Source organism: Ovis canadensis, chromosome 23, assembly GCF_042477335.2.
Source record: "Ovis canadensis isolate MfBH-ARS-UI-01 breed Bighorn chromosome 23, ARS-UI_OviCan_v2, whole genome shotgun sequence".
Lineage (NCBI taxonomy): Eukaryota > Metazoa > Chordata > Mammalia > Artiodactyla > Bovidae > Ovis > Ovis canadensis.
Genome location: NC_091267.1, coordinates 74,784,884 through 74,808,324, shown reverse-complemented (window position 1 = coordinate 74,808,324; position 23,441 = coordinate 74,784,884). Strand labels below are relative to the sequence as shown.

The window sequence follows — 23,441 nt, the reverse complement described above, 5'->3', positions numbered from 1 at the left end:
CCCTGGCAGTGCCCACTGCCCGCCACGCTCTCTGAGGAGACTGTCGAGACCCTGGCAGTGCCCACTCCCCTCTGAGGAGACTGTCGAGACCCTGGCAGTGCCCACTCCCCTCTGAGGAGACTGTCGAGACCTGGCAGTGCCTACTCCCCACCAAGCCCTCTGAGGACACAGGGCCACAAGTGCTCCTCTCCCCGAGGTGCCTCTGAAGGGACGCGTCTCACACACAGGACTCTCAGAGGGCCAGCTGTCTACCTGCATGTACACAGAGCCCACTTCATAAGACAGAAGCAGTATTTGGCTGGAAAGGGCGTGGCTTCGTGCTTAAAAGACCTGCTGAAATAATTTTTCAAACTTGAGTTAAAAAAACAAGCCAATCTGTGTGAGTCAATACTTTACCCCGACTCTGAGGGAGAGAGAGGGTGCCCACTTCCCGCTTTCCTCTGAGAGGAAACCAGGCCCAGATTTCCTGTGGGCTGTGAGTCCAGGGAGGCAGAGAGAAAAGCGGCTTCTGCGGCCCTGTCCTGGGAGACACTGTGTCATGCCTTTTCCGAAGCTTCTGTTCCAAACAGGAATGGGTGCCAGATTCCCCAAATTTTAGAAGAATTCCTAAATAACGAATACCCAGACTCCAGGACCCAAAAGACAACTGTTCCTGCTTCCTGGTTTTTGGAGATTTCAGTTCCTGGGCGACCTCTTGAGTCTAGAAGGTCAGTTGCTGCTGCCGCCAAGTCGCTTCAGTCGTGTCCGACTCTGTGCGACCCCACAGATGGCACCAACCCAAACTGCCAGCAACCTGGTCCCTGGCATGTCCTTACTTCCCTCGCCCTCCTCTCTGAAGACTTTATGCCTCTTCTTTCACCCGCTGTCGCCTGCCGCTTCCCCATGTGCTTTGTGTTTTACGACTGAGCTGGTTCTCTCACTCTCTTCCCACTTCAGAAACAACAAACATGGCTCGATTCCAAGGGAAATCCAACTTCCTGGATCCATTGTCCTCAAGACTGCAGCGTATTAAACACGCTTCGTACTCCATTTCCCAGTGAAAACAACAGTCCTAGAGATGACGTCACTCAACGTATCCAAATGGCTTATTACTTCACAGCACAAACATGAAAATAACCTTCTGGGGAGAACTTAAAACATTTTAAAATATGCTGTTCACCTAGTGGCCAGAATCAGGACTCTACAGGAAAACGGAGAATTTAGCAGTAGTTGCTGGTATATGGTGTTTAAACTTCATCTGCTCTGTCACACATTAATTTCACCTGCTTAAACCACACTTCAAAAATGGCAGGAATACGTCACTAATGGGAAGTAATTCAACGAGGAGCTTGGGTGTTGGTGCAAAGCTCCTATACTATCGACGTGGTGGCCGTGGAGTGAGGTGAGGGGCCCCTGGGTGAGAAGGGCTCCCTGGGCCGCCAGCACCGGGGCCTAGACAAGGACCAGCCAAGCCGAGCCTGCCTGACGTGGTGACTCGAGGGCCAGGCTTTCCTCTCTAGCTGACTGACGGTGGATCTGTGCCCAGAAGGAGGTGTGTCTATTTTAGAATCAGAACAGAACACGACCGGCTCCAGAACCCAGGACTGGTGGTGGGTTTGGAAGAAAGTGCCGAACCATGGTGAAGACGGTAATCCTAGGGAACAAAGCTTCTACGACTGGGAGCATTTGAGCGCACCAGAAAACTCTAAAAAGTCAACTTTTTTCCTACTAACTTATAGGACCTTCTGGCCCACAGAGAGAATTTGTTGCCTGACGATCACTCTGCAAGATGTCGCCGAATGCACCAAGATGAGGCAAGCCGACACCTACGTTTTACCCAAGATCAGGGGAGACATGTGGTCTCTGTTCTAGGGGTATGCGAATAATGGCCTAATTTTACAAGTTTCAAAATTTACATTTTAGTATATATATTTTAGTAAGAAAACTTGTTTATCCTTTTAAATAATTGGTTTTAAAGCTTTGGTAACAAAGCTGTGAACAAGCCCTCTCCTTTAACATCTTAAAAGATGAGACTGCTCACAGAGAACTAGCTAAATATAATGGGACCTTATTCTTCTTTAACTTATGTTATCTGCTAATGTTTATAATTGCAATAATTTTAACACGTTTTATGAAACACCTTACAATTACTGTACTTTATTTTCAAGAAGCATTAAGAATATAATCTAGGATTACTAGTATCAGTCACTCAGTCACGTCCAACTCTTTGCCAACCCACGGACTGCAGCCTGCCAGGCTCCTCTGTTCATGGGATTCTTCAGGCAAGAATACTGGGGTGGGGTGCCATTGCTTGTCCAGGGGAATCTTCCCTCCAAACCTAGGGATCAAACCTGGGTCTCCTGCATTGCAGGCAGATGGATTCTGACCATCTGAATCACAACAAAATTTTAACATAGGCTAGAGAAGGCAATGGCAACCCACTCCAGTGTTCTTGCCTGGAGAATCCCAGGGACGGGGGAGCCCGGTGGGCTGCCGTCCACGGGGTCGCACAGAGTCAGACACGACTGATGCGACTCAGCAGCAGCAGCGGCGGCGTATTTCCACTTATAAAAAATGACTTCTTTTCTATTAAAAGCACGCTTCAGGGCTCAGTTGGCAGTGACGACTCAGGTGTTTTGTCATCTGTTTGCAGCCACTACTTTACCAGGAATTTCCTGTATCTTGTCATTTGTTTGCAGCCACTACTGTACCAGGAATTTCCTTTTGGATGGTTTAAATGTGTGTAAATACTTACACAGCTGCTTAAAATAGTCTCATATGAAATATGAATGAGTTGTTTCTCATATGAAATAACACTAAAATATCAATCCAGAGTTCTCAAACAATGTAACTATTACTTTTTCAATAACACCGTTTGTCCAGGGCTGCAAAGTTCATACTTTTATATGTAAAGGATACTTGATACTGCTCATCACCGACAACCCCCCGAAATAAAACCCCAACAACAAAACATCTCTTGGTCATGGGACTGCTGGATCAGAAAGACTGGGCATTTTTAACATAAGAAAAATGCTGAGATAAAATATCGGGGATTAAAAAAAGCCTATTAAAAAATAAAACCAAAAGTAAAGTCTTAAAAGTGGCCGTAGGACTTCCCTGGTGGTCCAGCGGCTAGGACGCCGGGTTTTCACTGCCAGGGCCCTGGGTTTAAACCCTAGGGGAGGAACTGAGACCCCGCAAGCCACTGGTGCAGCTCCGGCCACACACCGCCCCGACGCAGGGGCGTCAAGCAGGGCACAGAGGGCAGGGAAGGGGTGAAACAAGACACAACACGCCGACTTGAAGCCGAGCGCCCAGGCGAGGAGCAAGGGCCAAAGAGAAAGTCTGCTTTTGCAGGACAACATTCACATCATGCAAAACCTAGTCAAAACCTGAAACCTGTAAACGTCCATCTGCGTTTTAAACCAGATGCTTAAAAACAAAAGAATCTACAGCTAGGAGTCCAATAACGTTAAAAGGCAGGTGCAGAAAATAAGAGTAGTGCACGGGAGGTTAACCGTGACGCTGGGGTGCACAGGGCCCTGTTTAATGAGCCCCCGAGACGCACCACACCCCGTCCCAGGATTGGCCAGCAAGCAGCCCCCGGCAGGCTCAGCTGTCAGCACAGCTCCAGTGCTGGAGTCAGAGAAGTCTGTGCTTAAGTGACAGGCTTCCTGGATTCTGCTGCTCATCCGCCGAGACAGCTGCTCCGTATAACCAGTGTCAGAGCCGACCCGTGGAGGCCTCGTCGCTAACAGCGGTGCACGCCGCGTGCCCTCACCAGAGTTCTTGCTTCTCTCTCAGATGCTCTGCGTGCCCTGTCCCACTGCATCCGCACGGCAACGCTGCGACTCTGCGCCGCGCCTTCCCTCGTCGTACAGATGCGGAAGCAGAACAGGTCAGTGACTTTGAGCTGGAATCCAGCTCTGGATCTATTCCTTTCAGAAGCCCACCTCTTAACCCCCAGTAAGACGTACTATAAAGTGAAAACACAATACTTCTGGGACTTCCCTGGTGGTGCAGTGGTTACGACTGTGCCTCCACTGCAAGGGGCTGGGTTCCATCCCTGGTTGGGAAACTAAGATCACGCGAGCCAGACGGCATGGCAAAAAAAAAAAAAAAAAAATTCTGTGAGTTTTCAGTTAAGTATTCTAAAATGCCACAGTCATATATGAGATTACAGTGCTCAAAGTAAAATACTTCATGACCTACAGCAAACACACACACACACATCACATGGCTCGTACACACCTCAACCACGTAATGCACTCCTGTGATGAAAAATCGTCCATGCCATTCAAGGTGACTTCAAACAGGATGACATCTGTTCCTTTTTTAGGAGATCAGAACATATCCCAGATCTATAATCAGAGTCCCTTCTTTATTAAGCATAAAACTAATGATCAGAAATGCCGGGGTGCGAATGAAAGCACTTCTTACTCGGCAGCTGCTGCTGCGTCGCTCGGTCGTGTCCGACTCTGCACGACCCCACAGACGCAGCCCACCAGGCTCCCCCGTCCCTGGGATTCTCCAGGCAGGAACACTCTGTGCTCCCCCCCCAAAAAAGCTGTTAGATGACGTTCCTGCTAGTGAACTAGTTTGCTCACAGTCACGAGGTGCAGAAAGCCTCTGCCACCAAGCTGCCTCTTCACTGACACAGACCACCTTCCACCTTCTTTTGCGGCACCTCGGCTTCCTTGCCTACCGAATGGGAGATACCACTTGTCCTGCCAGCGTCATTCAACTAAAGCGCACGTCTGGTCTTGGAACAGCAGTGAGACTACATGTGCACAGGCAATTACTAGTAGGCCACAGTGCCGCGGGGATGCTGCTGTCTAATCGGGGTGTGGGGTGCGGGGTGCTGCTGGCTCTTTCAAACTCCTATCACGCCCGGCTCAGTCTTTGAGTCTCAGACACCCTGGAGAAAGGTGCGACAGGTGCTGTTAGACAGATGGGCACGAGTGAGGCGGCCACGCGGCTGGTGTCCAGTCGCAAGTAGTGCTCCATCCCGCGTGACCCCACGGACAGTAGCCCACCAGGCCCCTGTGGACATGGGGCCCCAGGCAAGAGCACTGCAGCGGGTGCCGTTCCCTCCTGCAGGGCGTCTTCCCGGCCTCCAGTGTCTCTACAGGCAGACTCTTGGCCTCTGAGCCACCTTCCCCACTCCCAGCATAGGGCTTCTTGTTTTCCGGTTTCCCCCCTCGTTTAGCTCAGCAGTGTGGCCCAGCAGCGAGGAGGATGCAGCAAGAACAACAGAGGCGTCTTCACCCCAAGGAGACCCGGGGGGAGCCAGTATCCGGAGCCAGTGACTCACAGGAAGCACGTCTGCGGCCTGACGCCTGGGGTCACGGGCTTGGCCACGTACCTTGATCTCCGGGAGCTGCATAACCTCGGGGAAGACTTCGATGCAGTTGGAGTGAGCAGCCACTGTGTGCATGCGTCTGCAGCTCATGATGGTCGTTGGGACGGCCTTCAGTTTATTCCCACTGAGGTCAATCTCTTCAAGTTCCTCCAGTTTTGCCATTTTACTAAAAAAAGAGAAAATCCAAGGTGGGCAAGTCACAAAACAACTAGAAAGAAATTCAAAAAGAAAATACTAATAATAGATAACGAGAACCAAAGGGTAATTTAGTCTGAAGATTCTTTAAAGACTCACTTGGAATCATTGTAACGAATGATTTGCTGAATCACCTTTTCGCTGCTGTTTTTGAGGATCAGAGGATTTTAACGCCTCCTTTCTTACTGCAGGGGCTTCCCTGGTGGCTCAGAGAGTGAAGACTCTGCTCGCAACGCAGGAGATGCAAGAAACCCGAGTTCAATCACTGGGTCAGGAAGATCCCCTGGAGTAGGAAATGGCAACCCACTCCAGCACTCTGGCCTGGAGAATTCCAAGGACAGAGGAACCTGGTGGGCTACAGTCCACGGGGTCGCAGAGAGCTGGATATGACTGAGAAACTAACATACACGCTTTTCTTACTACAAAACAAAAAGTCTTAGCTTCAATTCTTTAAATTGGCAATAAGAAGAAAAATGGATGTCCGTTTCCTATTAAAACTCCGTGTGTGAATTAAGTTACCCTGGCAACAATCACTTTGCTATGTGGCTTAGTCTGAACTTCAGTGAAAATCCTACTTGAAAGGGTCAAAAGTCTGCATTAATCTAGTATATGCGCTTTAAAGAGCGTAGTGTAAGAGCAGGGTTTCTTTGTACTGGCACTGAGACCTCACGGGGATACAGAGGAGAAGAGAGAAGGCTTATATGAAGATATGCTTTCTCCTGAAACCCACTCCGCAAATTCCTCCAGCATCACATGTGATAAGGAAGCGGCAGTGATGAGGAGGATGCTGATGGGCCGCCCGGTCACCTCGAGACTGTCTGCGTGAGTGTGTCAGTCACTCAGTCGTGTCCGACTCTTCGAGACCCCACGGACTGTAGCCCACCAGGCTCCTCTGTCCATGGAATTCTCCAGGCGAGAATACTGGAGTGGGTAGTCATTCCCTTCCCCAGGGGACCCTCCCCACTCAGGGATCAAACCCAGGTCTCCTGCATTGCAGGTGGATTCTTTACTGTCTGAGCCACTGAGAGATCTTCTGGCTGAGCCAAATTCAATCTGTACCCAAAGACATTTCTTTCAACTTCTGCTAAAATCTACAAAGAAAGCACCTTTCTGACTTTACCTTAATAACACACCCGAATATAATTTCCCTGATGGCTCAGCTGGTAAAGAATCCACCTGTAATGCAGGAGACCTGGGTTCGATCCCTGGGTTGGGAAGATGCCCTGGAGAAGGGAAAGGCTACCCACTCCAGTATTTGGCCTGGAGAATTCCATGGACTGTACAGTCTAGAATTAACCTTATAGTCTAGAATTAACATTTGTTATATTAATCAATAATTACAGTAAGCAAATAAAGAAAAATTCCAGAGTTAGGGGTTTCCTATATTTTCTGTAAATCTAGAGGGGGAAAGTTCCCCCGCCCCCACCCCCAGCCCCACACGCATCTACCACTCCTCTGACCCCTTTTCCACTGCGGGTGATGCCAGAGTCTTAACAGGCACCACAGTTACTGGTATCTTACCTGCCTGCTGCAGTTTCACTTGTCACAATAAACTATCCAAACAATTTAGCAAGAAACCCTTTATTGCCCTTCTGTTCTCTCTCAAACATAAAGTTACTTTATTTGATTACTTGAAGATATATAGCAAAGATACAAGAACTAAGTTTTCACCTTATGAAATTAGATCTTTTAATATCATACACATTCAACATAGTGTTAGGGTACGCTACAAACACCCCTGTATGTACCGACTGTGAAGTAATCCGTCTCTGACAGCCTGAATTTGTAAGAGATTGTTGTTTGAATATGTCACATATTTTGAAAAGAAATGGGAAGAAATCAATAAGTAACAGGCATGAAAGATTCAAAATATGGAAATCAGGCCCAAGGAAGAAAATGTTAAAGAAATTTCCATGCCTCAACATAGAATGAAGGTGGGAAAAAACCCAAGTTTCTGTATTTAGGGCAGCCACCAGTGGCCTGGGTCGCTCGGGGGAACCCTCAGAGCCTGAGGGGACTGCTGTGCCTGGTCACTAACCACCTTACAGAGGGTGGGGAGCCCTTCCAAGGGTGTGATTCTTATGGGACTACCAGGATTTCTTCTAAAAACAGCAGCTCATTCCATAGCAAAAGAAAAATACATAACAATTGAAAAAAGAAAGAAAAACTTAAACATCAACATCAGATGAGCGGAAGAAATTAAGTGCACACTACGCAACAGAGCAGCACCAGACGGCGATGCGCATGCGGGCCTCCCCGTTTCAGGAAGGGCTTCAACAGACTGCTGACCTTGAAGGCCACAGAGGGAGGCTGTGCCAGCATCCAGCTTTGGCCCAATGCTAAGCTGCAGTTAGTTAACAGCACAATACCACAGGGGTTAGCGTTTGCTTCTTTGATGTGTGGGTGTGAGTTCTAGGACCTGACTTGTTAAATGGATAAATGCCAATGACACAGAAGCAGAGTAAGTCCTCCACGGCAGGCTCGGTGTGCAGATTCATTCAAGGCAAGATACAGTGCTACTGTTTCCCAGATTACAAATTCAAATTAAAATAGACTTAAAAGTGGAATTTTCTGAGAGCCATAAATTATTTCCAGTGTCACAGTTTCTATGATCAAATAAGCCACCACTGCTTCTTATACCATAAACACAAATACAAAGCTATTTGCTAATTAAGAACCTTCAGGTTCCTAGTTAACGTTCTAATTCTCACTTGCCATACTATGCTATTTTTTTAAAAATTAATTTGACTGGTTAATAGGAAGCAAAAGAAAAACATACCTTGTAAATAACATACTTTGTTTCAAAATCATAAGAGCAGTCTAGCAAAGGGGTCCTTGGATACATTCATATTAGAAAGCTAAACACATCCCTCTTTAGCGGAACACTGATAATGGCTTACAGAAAAGAGGAGCAAGCTTTACACTATTTGGAAACTAAACATTTTAGTTTTTGCCTTTCCATCTATGAACCCATTTTCAGAAATGCAACGAAGGCTGTCACTCTAAACTTCTTTTACCTTGCAGGGAAACTCTGCAGTCGGTTATAGGCCATGTGAAGAATCTTCAGATGGGGGTGTCCGGTTAACAAGGGCACACATTTATCTGTGAGGCTGTTGTTCGTCAAATACAGCTCCTGTAGGACGCTGCTGGTCTCCTCTGAGAGCGCGGCTGGAGGGAGGGTTTCCAGTTTGTTTGCAGACGCATTCAGGAATCTCAGGCTACGAAGACAAAAGACAACACAACCACGCTGAGAAGCCAGAGCTCCGCTCCACAATCCTCAGCAAACCCAGGAGCTTCCTGAGGGACACCTGCTTTCCTGGAAACTGGGCTTAGAAACACGAATTTAAAGGCAGGCTTTAGCTTTGGCAGGCATATAGATATATGCCTCCACAATCTATGCTGAACACGGTAATTACCTGAATGTGTCAGCTACAAAGAGACAGAGATCAACTTTGGTTGTTTTTCCTGGCCACACTGTGTGGCTCGCAGGATCTGAGCTCCCTGATGGAGCCCTTGCCCCTTGCAGTGGGACCACAGAGTCCCAACCACTGGGCTGCCAGGGAATTCCCTAGAAATAGATTTTTATGGAAGAACAAAAGAAAAAGGAAGTCATATTTTTAGCTGCTGGGGAGTAGAAAGGAGAGTGATAAGGTAGAGCTGATGTTCTGTCTTAAGGAAGAGAAACACAACTGCCTATTTTAAAATAAAAGAGTTTTCACAGCAATAAAACAATTAGATGTTAGATCACAATATAACTAAATCACACAGTGACTAAGTCCTTTTCAGTATGCTGTATAAACCATATTTTACTGACTTATATTCACAACTGCAAGAGATAATTTGTTCTATAGTAAAAAATGGAATACTATATAGTAGCGAAAATGAAGAACTACATGTATCAATAGGATGAATCTAAAAAATATGATCCTAATAAGAGAATCTAGGTAACAGGACACACTGCATGATTCCATAATTACAGAGTTCAAAATCAGGCAAAACTAATCTACAATATTAAAAATCAGGGAAGGGAGGCAGTGTCTGGAAGATAGCTTCTAATTTTTTCTAGTATGGCACCGTTCTGGTTCTTAATCTGGGTGCTGGTCACATGAGTATGTTCACTTTGAGAAAATTTATCAAGTACTATACTTGCAGAAGAAGGAAACGGGCTACTCCCTCCAGTACTCTTGCCTGGAGAACTCTACGGACAGAGAGTCTGGCGGGCTACAGTCCATGGGGTTGCAAAGAATTGATCACGCGTGAGCAACTGACACCTTCATACTTATGGTCCCATTTCTGTATTTATATTATACTTTAATAAAATTTACATGGAAACATATGTATTAATACATGCTATCAGTAACCCAAATGATTGTGTGAACAACTATGAAGAATGTTTTTACACTTGAGGTGACTACTGCTACTGCTAAGTCGCTTCAGTCGTGTCCAACTCTGTGCGACCCCATAGACGGAAGCCCACCAGATTCCCCCGTCCCTGGGATTCTTCAGGCAAGAACACTGGAGTGGGTTGCCATTTCCGTCTCCAATAACTACAACTGTCAAAACCTGTGCTACTTCCTTAGTTACTGTGAAACACAGATGAAGGCAAAATGCAAAGCTGGAGAACTGAAACAGAATCCTTGCTGGGATCAGGTTCCCAGTCACTGAAAAGAGAAGCAGAGGGCGGAGCAGGACCTGGGCAGACAGACAACCCTGCTGCGTCCCGGTGATCTCCAGCACGGGCGCTCCACTGTGGGGTTGCAGTGACCGAGCAAAGAGACGGTCCAGCCCACAGGACCCACCTGCCACAGCCACCAAGGCCAAGGCTGCCTTGTTCCCCAACCCCTGCCTGGAACGAACCACTCTGTCAACGAATCAACTTTCTCTCATTGCGAAACCCCAGCTTTGACACGTTCTGCCTCCAATTCGGGACTATTTTACCATACCTTAGTTAAAAAAAGAATAAAATCTTCCTTAAAAAGACAGACTCTGGAATAACAGGTACAGATATTTTTAATCAAGGATAAAAAGAAGGCTCTGTATTCAGGAGTCACCACCAAGACTGTCGTTCCAAGCTTTCAATCCACTAATTCAATACTCTCTGATCTTGCAGCCCCCACACTTACTTACACACACACACCCCTCCACGACATAGCTAAGGAAAAGCAGCTTCCCCCAAATAGAACATTTTCCATTAAAGAAACACGTATTCCGTTGACATTTAAAAAAAGAAAAAAAGGAAGTTAGAAAAGGGCTGTACAGACCATAAATAGTCATGGGAAATTACAGTCGTGTGTGCTACAGAGAAGAAAATAAAGGTCATTCACGCAGTTTCTGAAATGGTTTTGAACTAGGAAGGAAACCCATTCCAGCGCCATAGTTCTTTAAAGCACTTTTACGACTTTCATTTTATCACCTGACTTAAGTACCCTGTTAGGATTTCTCCAGTGTAGAACTATAAAACATTAAAACGCATTTGCCCTAAAACATTTTGGAACAGGGCCAACTGAGAACTCTGACGATCTCATAAAGACACACTTCTCTAGGAGATATGTAGTCATAAACCCATGAAAGGGAAAGAAATTAACCCATGAATATTTGCATTATTTTTAGGCCAGGAAAAAAAGAAGGAAATTTGTTTTGAAAAAGGAAAAAAGACTGACTAGTGAATGCTCACGGAGAAAACTACTAAAGGAATTTAGAAACTCCTTACAACACGGGAGTGATTTCCAGAAAGACTTGTCTATTCATCGTGTTGAAATCTGCCTGTATTGAAGCTTATACACTCTTCATGGGAAACTGAGTGGGGGGATCCCACATTCTACCCCTCCAGGAAATAAAACTAAGTTGAAACTACATGGCTGGTTTCAAAAGACTGAGTTTGAACTGAATCAAGCCTGACTGAATCATCTTGTCAGTCAATGGCCACAGAGCAAACAACTGGCCTAAAAGCATTTCTGATTATAATCGTCTCGGGGAAATTAAATTCAATGCCCGCCCTTCAAGAAATAAACACGCCTGTCACACAGCCACATATTTCAGCAGAAAGCAGATCAAGTTGGTTTAATCGTCTACGTGTTATATCCATCAGAGTGAGCAACTGCTTTAATTCTGTAAAATGTCTCCAGTCCAGATAACAGTTTTACTCAATAAATGAGGTGTAAAACCCTACCCTCCTCTGCTTTCAAAACCTTCCAGAGTTAAATTCCTTAAGCACTGAGTTAGGTATCAACTCCGTATGGTATGGGAGAACGTCCTCAAGCTTCTCCCTTGTAGATTTTTGCAGTAACTGCATAAAAGACTTGTTTAATACGCCATGAAGACTTTGATCCATGGAACCCTCTTCACAACCCAACCCTCTCATAAAGACCAGAGGAAAGCAGTTGCATGTCATTGCTGTCTTTCGGTAAAGTGCTCTGTAGAGACTACAGCTCTTTCTTATTTCCTGTTTCATCTGATCCCCCACCATGCCCCTGCTCCATTTCACAGAAGGCAAACTGAAGCTGAGAAAAGTCAAATTACTTGGCTGCTGTTAAACAGTAATTAGTGGCCGTGTGTGTGCACATGTGGGTTCAGCCATGTCCAACTCTTTTCAACCCCATGGACAGTAGCCCGCCAGGCTCCTCTGTCCATGGGATTCTCCAGGCAAGAATACTAGAGTGGGTTGCCATTCCCTTCTCCAGGGGATCTTCTCAACCCAGGATCTTTGCTATTTTCAGCCACCAGGAAAGCTCCGAAAGACCGGTGTGTCTTTCGTCTCCTGCACTGGCTGGCAGGTTCTTTGACACTAACGCCACTTGGGAAATTAGTGGCAGAGTCAGAAATAAACCCGGATCTCACTGATCTTAAAGACCCCACTATGTGAAAGGGGTAGTGTTCAGTTGCTCAGTCGTGTATGACTCTGCGACCCCATGGACTGTAGCCCGCCAGGCTCCTCTGTCCATGGGATTTGCCAGACAAGAAGAGTGGAGTGGGTACTCATTCCCTTCTCTGAGGGATCTTTCCAACCCAGAGATCTTTGCCATCTGAGCCGCGAGGGAAGCCCCAAGAAAGCCCATGAGTACTTAATACAATTCTCCAAAATGTACCTGAAGCAGAAATAATAAAGCATTTTCCTGAGGACATTTTCATATCATCTTCCCCCAAAACCCTGGAGGCCAAGCAGAGCACCTGCTGGGCAGTGTGAAGACCACACACACCACACACACTTCCAACTCCATCCCTAAAATAACGGAACACGCAGCAGAGCACGCAAACCTTTCCTCAGCAGAGAGTGTGACGCTGCAGAGAAGGACATTCACACAGGACTCCTGCCCTGAAGCATCTGGAGAGCTTCCCACGGCGGCGGGGGACAGATCCGCTTCCTGGTTCTAGAGCAATCCCTCTGTTCTTCCCTGGCACATTCTGTCCGTCTGTTCTGGCTCCTTCAGGGTTTTCTGTTTTGCTTCTGGTTTTCTTTTTTTTTCCCAGTAATTCCCAGCACACCCTTAAATTTTACAGCCAAATTCTGTCCCTGACGCGAAGCACAGGATCGGTGCCGCCAGGTCCATGTATTTGCAGGCGGACCAGCTACTCTGCATTCGAATCATTTTCATACAGATAGGTACTGTGACTTGTGCTCTATTAAAAATGCAAAAGCTTAAGACCCTAAGCGCAGTGAAATCCTTTAACTTTTATACAACCCCCTGATTTCTGGCCCTCAAAATCCTTAAGAGGTGTCAAACAAAATGCTCTAAATTACTTCTGATGTGTCTACACAATGTAATGCTTTTAACAACTTCATCTGTCTTCAAAAGACTGGTAGCTCTTAAAGCAGGGACTTCGAAACTTTTCATTAGTAGCAACTAGGGGTACAACATGCATTTCACATGACCACCTAGTGAAGATGCAAAATACACACATACAAACAAAAGTTTCTTGCAACAGTATTTAACCTTACTCTGTCTTACACTGATATTTTCTATCCCATTTTTTAAGTGCTGGTAGAAACCCACTAAATTACTACATCCCCACTTACCAGTTTGAAAAAAGGATGCCTATTATTCATTGTACAGCAATATCACTTAATAGTGAGACTATGGGAAGAAAAAGTACATACGTACAGCCTAACAGAACACACACATTATTATTCGGCAAGGTCTGAAAATGTGCCTGGCTTGGTCAATAAAGATCATAAGCCTATGGAGCGAGGGAACAAAGGTCATACAGACGGAAGACTTGCTGAACAAGAACTCAAAAAGGATTAACTTTAAAAATCAAGCGTAATTATACTAAGAACTAGCACTGAGGGGACACCGTAAGCGAATCTGCAGACCTTCCCCTGGTTCAGCCAGTCATCCCACACGTGTCCTCCCTCGTCCAGAAGCCAGCTGAGGACTGCACATTCCATTTCCTTATCGTGCCTCATACGTCTCTTCTAATCAGTGCAATTTGTTTCAAATGACCTTGACACTTTAAAAAAGTACATTTTGTGGAATGTCTCTCAATTTAGATTTGTTTGATGTTTTATTATCATTAGAATAATGTAATGCACTTCTAGCAAAAACACACAAAAGTGTGTTTTTGGAAGGTCTCATTCTGGAAGGTCTGTGATCCTCAACTTTACCTCCCAGATATTCCTATTAATTAGGTCAGGGTAAAGGTTTCAGTGGAGGAGGGCACGGCAATCCCCTCTAGTATTCTTGCCTGGAGAATCCCCTTGGACAGAGGAACCTGGCGGGCTACAGGGGTCCATGGGGCTGCAAAGAGTTGGACGTGCTGAATGACGAAGCGCAGCACACAAGGCTTCAAAAATCTATACAGAATTAAGAATTCTGATGACTGGTCAAGTTGAGTCAGCAGAAATGAGAAAATGGCCAGAAAAATGCATGTTTAGTAGGTAATCTAGGGGAAACACTATTTCACGATGGCTATCAAAACATCAGAACTTCACAAGATAGCTCTCTTCCCTTAGGAGGACGACACAGGTAATCCAGCTCTTCAAGCGTCAGAGATTCTCTGTCTTTGCCGAGAGGGACCAGTTGTCATGCCCAATTGACCGTGCCTTCCCAAATCCTCCATAAATTCCCTTCTAGTCCCTTTGATGTTTACACCCATTCTGTCTGAGTCACGAAAACGTCTGGTCTGTAATGTGACTGATATTCTGGGGATATTCTAATAATCACCACGTACTTCATTTGTACATACACTCTCTCCTCCTTCCCATCCCCTGAAAATACTTTGTTTTGCTCCAACCAGGGGGAAAAAGCAGACCCTAATCTCCACTTGTCATAGGAATCTGTAACTCTCCTATGAAAGGCCCTTTGTTAATTAGACTTGTCTCAGCAGCAGCAGCTCTCTGGCCACGATGTAAGAGCACAAATGCAAAATGGCCCAGGAACCAGCCTCCACCGAGCTCTCAGGAGCAGCAGCAGGACGGTGGCACCTCGCCCATCCAGCCCGGTGACCCACGGGGATATCACTCCACTCCCGTCCATCTGCTGAAGAACACGGATTATCTGAAACTCTTTTGGGGGTTTCCATCAAGAAAATTCTCAACTTCGGTAAGATGGGAGGACTAGGCCAGTTAAGATCCAGATTAGAATATCTGCCAGTTTCCCTCACAGAACTAAGTCCTGTCTTGATCACAAGATGCAAAATCACAGTCCATTTACTCGCAAATACGGTCCAACACAATTCACATCTGTCTAGAGTTACTGAGCTGCACATCAAAAGACACAACATTCACAGGAAAACATGGAGAGTAGCTCATAAACTCAAGCTGCTGATTCCGGCCATGAGAACTTCAATGCAATCAGTCTGAAGGTGCTCTGGAGCCGCAGCTGCTGAGCTGGCGTGCCCCAGACCCAAGCTCTGCGACGGGGGACCCACAGCTCTGAGAAGCCGTGCACCATAGCCAAGAGCAGCCTCCGCCCCCTCAGACCAGGGGAGAGCCCCAGCAGCAGCGGAGACTCAGCATGGCCAGAAGCGGATAGTAGTGCAGCGGGAAAGACTGGCCTGAGGTTCTCAGAGGAAGCCGAGGATATCACTGCAAGTCATCTGGTTTAGATTCCTCTCTCTTCTGCAGTTAGCTGCTACCAGGTCAAGCAGATCAAAAGACACCATCCCAAAGCTGTAGTATCTCACAGACAATATTATGCAATTAAACCCATGACACTGTTTTAGCAGCGAGATTCAGAGCTAAAGAAATCTCCCTAGAAAGAGAGTTCAACCTTTTGCTCTCTCCAATAACACATGTTTTTCTGACCCCTCATGAAGCCTCCAAGCACAAGTTCTATTTAGAGAACAAACTAAACCATTTTTAACTTATGAAGACTTACATATCCAGGCCTTTTCCTCAGTTACATAACCACAGAACTGGTAACAATAATTTATTACCAGGAAAAAAGCAAGAAAGAAAAAGTGAGCATCTGCATGTATTTTTCAAGGTTTGTACTATGAAGCAAACGGAACGGAAGGAGAGCTGAAGCGGTTTCCTCGCTGCCTGGAGCCATCTGCCCGATACAAAGCTCTGCGTGTGCACAGAGCGCTGCTCTTCATACCAGGAGCCTAAATGAAAGCCCACCCCAGCGCTTACAGTCTTCTTTTCCCTCTAACCCCACGTTTGATTAGTTTACTGTGCAGCTATTTTAAGCTGGGCGTTAGGCTATAAGTACCTTGAGGATTAGTCATTTTTCAATTTCCTGCAGCACCCAACCCAGTGACATAAACCGACAAGGTCAGTCAGACACCGGCCATCCTGAACCAAGGAAATTAAAACAAATCACAGCTGAAACCACCTGCAACGGGCTTGTGATGACTGTCTCCTAAAAAACCCTCTTTTAATACTTTAAGCTTCGTGTCTTTAGGTTGACCTACTCCCAACAATGTCGGTGGCAGTTTATTCTTTCCCCTCAAGCTACTCAAGCCAAATATACTCTATCCCTACATTTTCCTGAATGTAAATTATGCCTCAACGTAAAATCTTAATTAATCTTAATTAAAAAATCTTAGAGTAGATAGATAAGGCCTCAATTACTTAGGTTTTGGAAATGGGATAAGTAGAAAAAAGTATTAACCCTTTAACAGGCAGTAAATAGTATGGTACAATAGAGGGAATAAAATCAGTATTTTTATCATAACTTTGTATAGCATGTCATCTATAAATATTAATTGAATCACTACGCTGTTGTACACCTTAAGCTAATATAATATTGTAAGTCAACCATATTTCAATTTTTAAAAGTTCTGTTTTTCTTGTCTTCCAACAAGTGAGATAATACAAGAAAGTTGTTCAAAAAAGATCTCATCGACTTAACCCACCCTTTTCATAAGCCGCTCTGCCCCAGAGACTCAAACCTCCCGGACTTGCTGACCGAGTGAGGACCACAAGGTCAGTGGCAACAGGAGCCTGGAGACGTAGCTATCACACTCGGAACACGAGGGCAGCGTGCCCTCTGGGACATTTCTCACTTTAGCCCCTTTGGGTCATTTGCTTCTCTCTCACAGGACAGAAGCAGGACGCCGGCCGTTCCCAGTTCCCTCGGCCCCTTACTCCAGAGCACTCCGGGGCTAGAGCTGCATCGAACACAGCCTGCCCTCCTCCCAAGACCCGCAGAGGCTGCCTACGTCCCCGAGACAGCGCTGACTTTTCAAAACAAAGCTGGCCCTGGACAGGCCTGTGGATTCAGACAAAGCCGCTTTTGCCCAAACGCCTTTAGTTCTCACCCGTAGGCTCGGCTTCCTCTGCCCCCTTGGGTAGCAGGGTCCTCCTTCAGAGGCTTGATTCGGGTCCTAAGGTTTTCACACTGTGTAACTAGAAATATTCCAGCTCATACAGTCAGCCCTGTCCATTTGGGACTTTACAGCCTAGGCAACACGGGGGCCGATGGAGGGCCACGAGGCGGCAGTCCCTGACCCCAGGGGCCAGCAGGACGGCCTGTGGAACAAGCTCCTCATGTGAACACATCTGAACATGGACACAGCATCCCCTGGACCACAGAACACGCACCCTCAGACACATGCTGTCAGACGCGCCTGGAACCTGGGAGACTCAGGGACTGCTCACTGACGCCTCAGAGAATGCAAGGCATACACGAGTGTCCCTTTAGAATTAAATCCTCAGAAATGAACAAGCGTGATTCCTATCTACTGGAGAGCTCCAGCTCTGTTCACCTTCTCTGTGAGCCAGGACCTTACAGGACCCAGAGTTCAGTTCTACCTCACCCTAGACTCCTAAAACCCGAACGCATCTGCCTATGCCTGCCCTACCAGTTCAGCGTAGATCCTCCAAGAGAAGAAGGGGACTCCCATTACAGAGCTGCACCCAGCCTTCGCCCAGCTAGCCTCTGGAGAGAAAACACAGGTTACGACAACGGCAGAATTCTCCGCAGGGGAAGAAACCACATCCTATGTTCATAATGATGAGAAGCAGGACTAGAGCTCCTGCTAGGCTGTGCGCCGTCTTTTCATACGAATGCAAAGGCGAGAACAACTCTTTAAAGGATCTTGAAATGCTGCTCTCTTTGTCAGGGCAATGACACCCAACACAGGAGCACCGCAATATGTAAGACAAATGCTAACAAGCATGAAAGGGGAAATTAACAGTAACACAACAATAGTGGGAGACTTTAATACCCCACTCACACCTATGGACAGATCAACTAAACAGAAAATTAACAAAGAAGCACAAACTTTAAATGAGGCAATAGACCAGTTAGTCCTAATTGATATCTATAGGACATTTCACCCCAAAACAATGAATTTCACCTTTTTCTCAAGTGCACACGGAACCTTCTCCAGGATAGATCACATCCTGGGCCATAAATCTAGCCTTGATAAATTCAAAAAAATAGAAGTCATTCCAAGCATCTTTTCTGACCATAATGCATTAAGATTAGATCTCAATTACAGGAGAAAAGCTATTAAAAATTCCAACATACGGAGGCTGAACAACACGCTGCTGAATAACCAACAAATCACAGAAGAAATCAAAAAAGAAATAAAAATTTGCATAGAAACGAATGAAAATGAAAACACAACAACCCAAAACCTGTGGGAGACTGTAAAAGCAGTGCTAAGGGGAAGGTTCATAGCAACACAGGCATACCTCAAGAAACAAGAAAAAGGTCAAATAAATAACCTAACTCTACACCTAAAGCAACTAGAAAAGGAAGAAATGGAGAACCCCAGGGTTAGTAGAAGGAAAGAAGTCTTAAAAATTAGGGGAGAAATAAATGCAAAAGAAACAAAAGAGACCATAGCAAAAATCAACAAAGCCAAAAGCTGGTTCTTTGAAATAAAATTGACAAACCATTAGCCAGACTCATCAAGAAACAAAGGGAGAAAAATCAAAATAAAATTAGAAATGAAAATGGAGAGATCACAACAGACAACACAGAAATACAAATGATCATAAGAGACTACTATCAACAGTTATATGCCAATAAAATGGACAACGTGGAAGAAATGGACAAATTCTTAGAAAAGTACAACTTTCCAAAACTGAACCAGGAAGAAATAAAAAATCTTAGACCCATCACAAGCATGGAAATTGAAACTGTAATCAGAAATCTTCCAGGAAACAGAAGCCCACATCCAGACGGCTTCACAGCTGAATTCTACCAAAAATTTTGAGAAGAGCTAACACCTATCCTACTCAAACTCTTCCAGAAAATTGCAGAGGAAGGTAAACTTCCAAACTCATTCTATGAGGCCACCATCACCCTAATATCAAAACCTGACAAAGATGCCACAAAAAAAGAAAACTACAGGCCAATATCACTGATGAACATAGATGCAAAAATCCTCAACAAAATTCTAGCAATCAGAATCCAACAACACATTAAAAAGATCATACACCATGACCAAGTGGGCTTTATCCCAGGGATGCAAGGATTCTTCAATATCCGCAAATCAATCAATGTAATTCACCACATTAACAAATTGAAAAATAAAAGCCATATGATTATCTCAATAGATGCAGAGAAGGCCTTTGACAAAATTCAACATCCATTTATGATAAAAACTCTCCAGAAAGCAGGAATAGAAGGAACACACCTCAACACAATAAAAGCTATATATGACAAACCCACAGCAAACATTATCCTCAATGGTGAAAAATTGAAAGCATTTCCCCTCAAGTCAGGAACAAGACAAGGGTGCCCACTTTCACCGCTACTATTCAACATAGTTCTGGAAGTTTTGGCCACAGCAATCAGAGCAGAAAAAGAAAATAACAGGAATCCAAATTGGAAAAGAAGAAGTAACACTCTCACTGTTTGCAGATGCCATGATCCTCTACATAGAAAACCCTAAAAACTCCACCAGAAAATTACTAGAGCTAATCAATGAATATAGTAAAGTTGCAGGATATAAAATCAACACACAGAAATCCCTTGCATTCCTATACACGAATAATGAGAAAGTAGAAAAAGAAATTGAGGAAACAATTCCATTCACCATTGCAACGAAAAGAATAAAATACTTGGGAATATATCTACCTAAAGAAACTAAAGACCTATATATAGAAAACTATAAAACACTGATGAAAGAAATCAAAGAGGACATTAATAGATGGAGAAATATACCATGTTCATGAATCGGAAGAATCAATATAGTGAAAATGAGTATACTACCCAAAGCAATCTACAGATTCAATGCAATCCCTATCAAGCTACCAGTGGTATTTTTCACAGAACTAGAACAAATAATTTCAAGATTTGTATGGAAATACAAAAAACCTCGAATAGCCAAAGCAATCTTGAGAAAGAGGAATGGAACTGGAGGAATCAACCTGCCTGACTTCAGGCTCTACTACAAAGCCACAATCACCAAGACAGTATGGTACTGGCACAAAGACAGAGATATAGATCAATGGAACAAAATAGAAAGCCCAGAGATAAATCCACACACCTATGGACATCTTATCTTCGACAAAGGAGGCAAGAATATACAATGGAGTAAAGACAATCTCTTTAACAAGTGGTGCTGGGAAAACTGGTCAACCACTTGTAAAAGAATGAGACTAGAACACTTTCTAACACCATACACAAAAATAAACTCAAAATGGATTAAAGATCTAAACATAAGACCAGAAACTATAAAACTCCTAGAGGAGAACATAGGCTAAACACTCTCCGACATAAATCACAGCAGGATCCTCTATGACCCACCTCCCAGAATACTGGAAATAAAAGCAAAAATAAACAAATGGGATCTAATTAAAATTAAAAGCTTCTGCACAACAAAGGAAACTATAGGCAAGGTGAAAAGACAGCCTTCAGAATGGGAGAAAATAATAGCAAATGAAGCAACTGACAAACAACTAATCTCAAAAATATACAAGCAACTTATGCCGCTCAATTTCAGAAAAATAAACGACTCAATCAAAAAATGGGCCAAAGAACTAAATAGACATTTCTCCAAAGAAGACATACGGATGGCTAACAAACACATGAAAAGATGCTCAACATCCCTCATTATCAGAGAAATGCAAATCAAGACCACAATGAGGTACCATTTCACACCAGTCAGAATGGCGGCGATCCAAAAGTCTACAAGCAATAAACCCTGGAGAGGGTGTGGAGAAAAGGGAACCCTCTTACACTGTTGGTGGGAATGCAAACTAGCACAGCCACTATGGAGAACAGTGTGGAGATTCCTTAAAAAATTGCAAAATAGAACTGCCTTATGACCCAGCAATCCCATTGCTGGGCATACACACTGAGGAAACCAGAACTCTGTTTATAATAGCCGGGACATTAAACAACCTAGATATCCAACAGCAGATGAATGGATAAGAAAGCTGTGGTACATATACACAATGGAGTATTACTCAGCCATTAAAAAGAATACATCTGAATCAGGTCTAATGAGATGGATGAAACTGGAGCTGATTATACAGAGTGAAGTAAGCCAGAAAGAAAAACACCAATACAGTATACTAACACATATATATGGAATTTAGAAAGATGGTAATGATAACCCTGTATACGAGACAGCAAAAGAGACACAGATGTATAGAACGGACTTTTGGACTCTGAGGGAGAGGGAGAGGGTGGGATGATTTGGAAGAATGGCATTGAAACATGTATACTATCACGTAAGAAACGAATCGCCAGTCTATGTTCGATACAGGATACAGGATGCTTGGGGCTGGTGCACGAGGATGATCCAGAGAGATGATATGGGGTGGGAGGTGGGAGGGGGGTTCATGATTGGGAACTCATGTACACCCATGGCGGATTCATGTTAATGTATGGCAAAACCAATACAGTATTGTAAAGCACCAGCCATTACAAAGGAGCAATCCCGTTTCCCCACAATCTCATTATTTCTCAGTAACTGTTCCAGTAGGAATTCATTGTAACTTACATTAAGTACAGAGAATAAATTTTTCAGTGAGGAAAATAGAAGGAAAAGAATAAAGGAAATATTCTCTGTTTCGATCTCAGTGATGGTTATGCAGTATATATGTATGTAAAAGTTCACGGAGCAGTATGCTTAAGAGTTGTACACGTTTATTATCAGAAGTTTCATCTGGATAAAAAGATTTCTTTAAAAAGAAAAGGGGGATCAATAAAAACTTCCCAACCGAGGGATCAAAACAGGGTCTCCTGCCTTGCAGGTGGATTCTTTTCCGTCTGAGCCACCAGGAAAGCCTCAGATAGTCACAAATTCTACTTGAGATGGCCTGAGATCACCTAAGATTAGGCTGGGCTTCCCTGGTGGCTCAGATGCTAAAGAATCTGCCTGCAGTGCAGGAGACCGAGGTTCGATCCTTGGGTCAGGAAGATCCCCTGGAGAAGGCAATGGCAACCCACTCCAGTGTTCTTGCCTAGAAAATTTCATGGATAGAGGAGCCTGGTGGGCTGCAGTCCATGGGGTCGCAAAGAGTTGGACATGACCGAGTGACTAACACATTTGAGACAAGCCTGCTAACGAAGGGGCATTTCACAAGTTAGTGAACAAGCAGAGCAAACCCATGGCTTTACCTGTCAGCCTTCATCAGGAGGCTGGGCGGCAGCTCCAGGAGCTGGTTGTGTTGCACATCCAAGACCTCCACGGAGGTCCTTTCCAGCCTTTCAGGAAGCCTGGCCAGCCGGTTGTGTCCTGCCAGCAGTTTCCGGAGACCACTGTTGCAAAACAGGCTGTGTGAACAGGGGCAGAGAGAGGCAACTTACTGAGGGATCACCTGGGGTGAAGGCCTGAAAGTGAACGGGGCAGGAGGCCGAAAATCATCTCGCCAAGAAGCCTAAATGCAGCAGAGCAACTGCAGATTCACGTTAAGATGAGCTCAAAGTTTGAGCTCTGCGTATTTCAGTGTTTTCCATACTTCAAAAAGAAAGAAGAGGGTGGGGAAAACTATGAAAAGGACTATTTAACAAAGCAGCTCTACTCAGTGAAAAGGAGAAATGAGCTTCATGGAAGACGTCAAAGGCAGCGGCCTCGTCTCGCCAGCCTCATGAGGAGACTGGGAGGCTGTCCGCTTCCGGGCAAAGTCTGTGCCCAGGGCGCTTCAGTCTACAAGAGACCCTGAAGAAACACAGCTGAGCAATTTTCACCTACAGGACCAACATTCAACGAGGGTTCTTTCGTCCAAATAAACTCTTACCAACGCCCACTGAGAAAGCGCTATGCACCTTCAGCTGCATTTCACAGTAACTGTTCGTTCCTCTCCTCACTTCCCTGAATCTGATTACTCTTATTTTCTCACTGATTTCATCCTGGACCAAAGCAGACTCCCTTCTAAAGAGAACAGAAGGGCTCGCTGCAGAATTTTCTTCTGAGCCTTAAACAAGCTGCTGGGAAGTGTGACTGTTTCTTCAATGAGTTATCAAAACTGCAATAGATGATGAGTTTGTGTTCATCAAAGTGAAATCTGCTTTATGATCGCTTGGGACAGCAACAGTTGTAGAGAATAAAGCGC

At 44.9% G+C, this 23,441-nt stretch overlaps 1 protein-coding gene across 1 annotated transcript in view; it reads right to left on the bottom strand.

The window, feature by feature from the left end:
• PHLPP1 (PH domain and leucine rich repeat protein phosphatase 1) overlaps positions 1–23,441 on the bottom strand; it is a 232,283-nt gene that overhangs the window by 24,381 nt on the left and 184,461 nt on the right. Inside the window, exons 10-12 of the mRNA XM_069569000.1 lie at positions 22,507–22,662; positions 8,554–8,754; positions 5,345–5,507 (exon numbers count right to left, since the gene is read on the bottom strand). Of these exons, the coding sequence (XP_069425101.1) occupies positions 5,345–5,507; positions 8,554–8,754; positions 22,507–22,662 (520 nt within the window). The remainder of the gene's footprint in view (positions 1–5,344; positions 5,508–8,553; positions 8,755–22,506; positions 22,663–23,441) is intronic.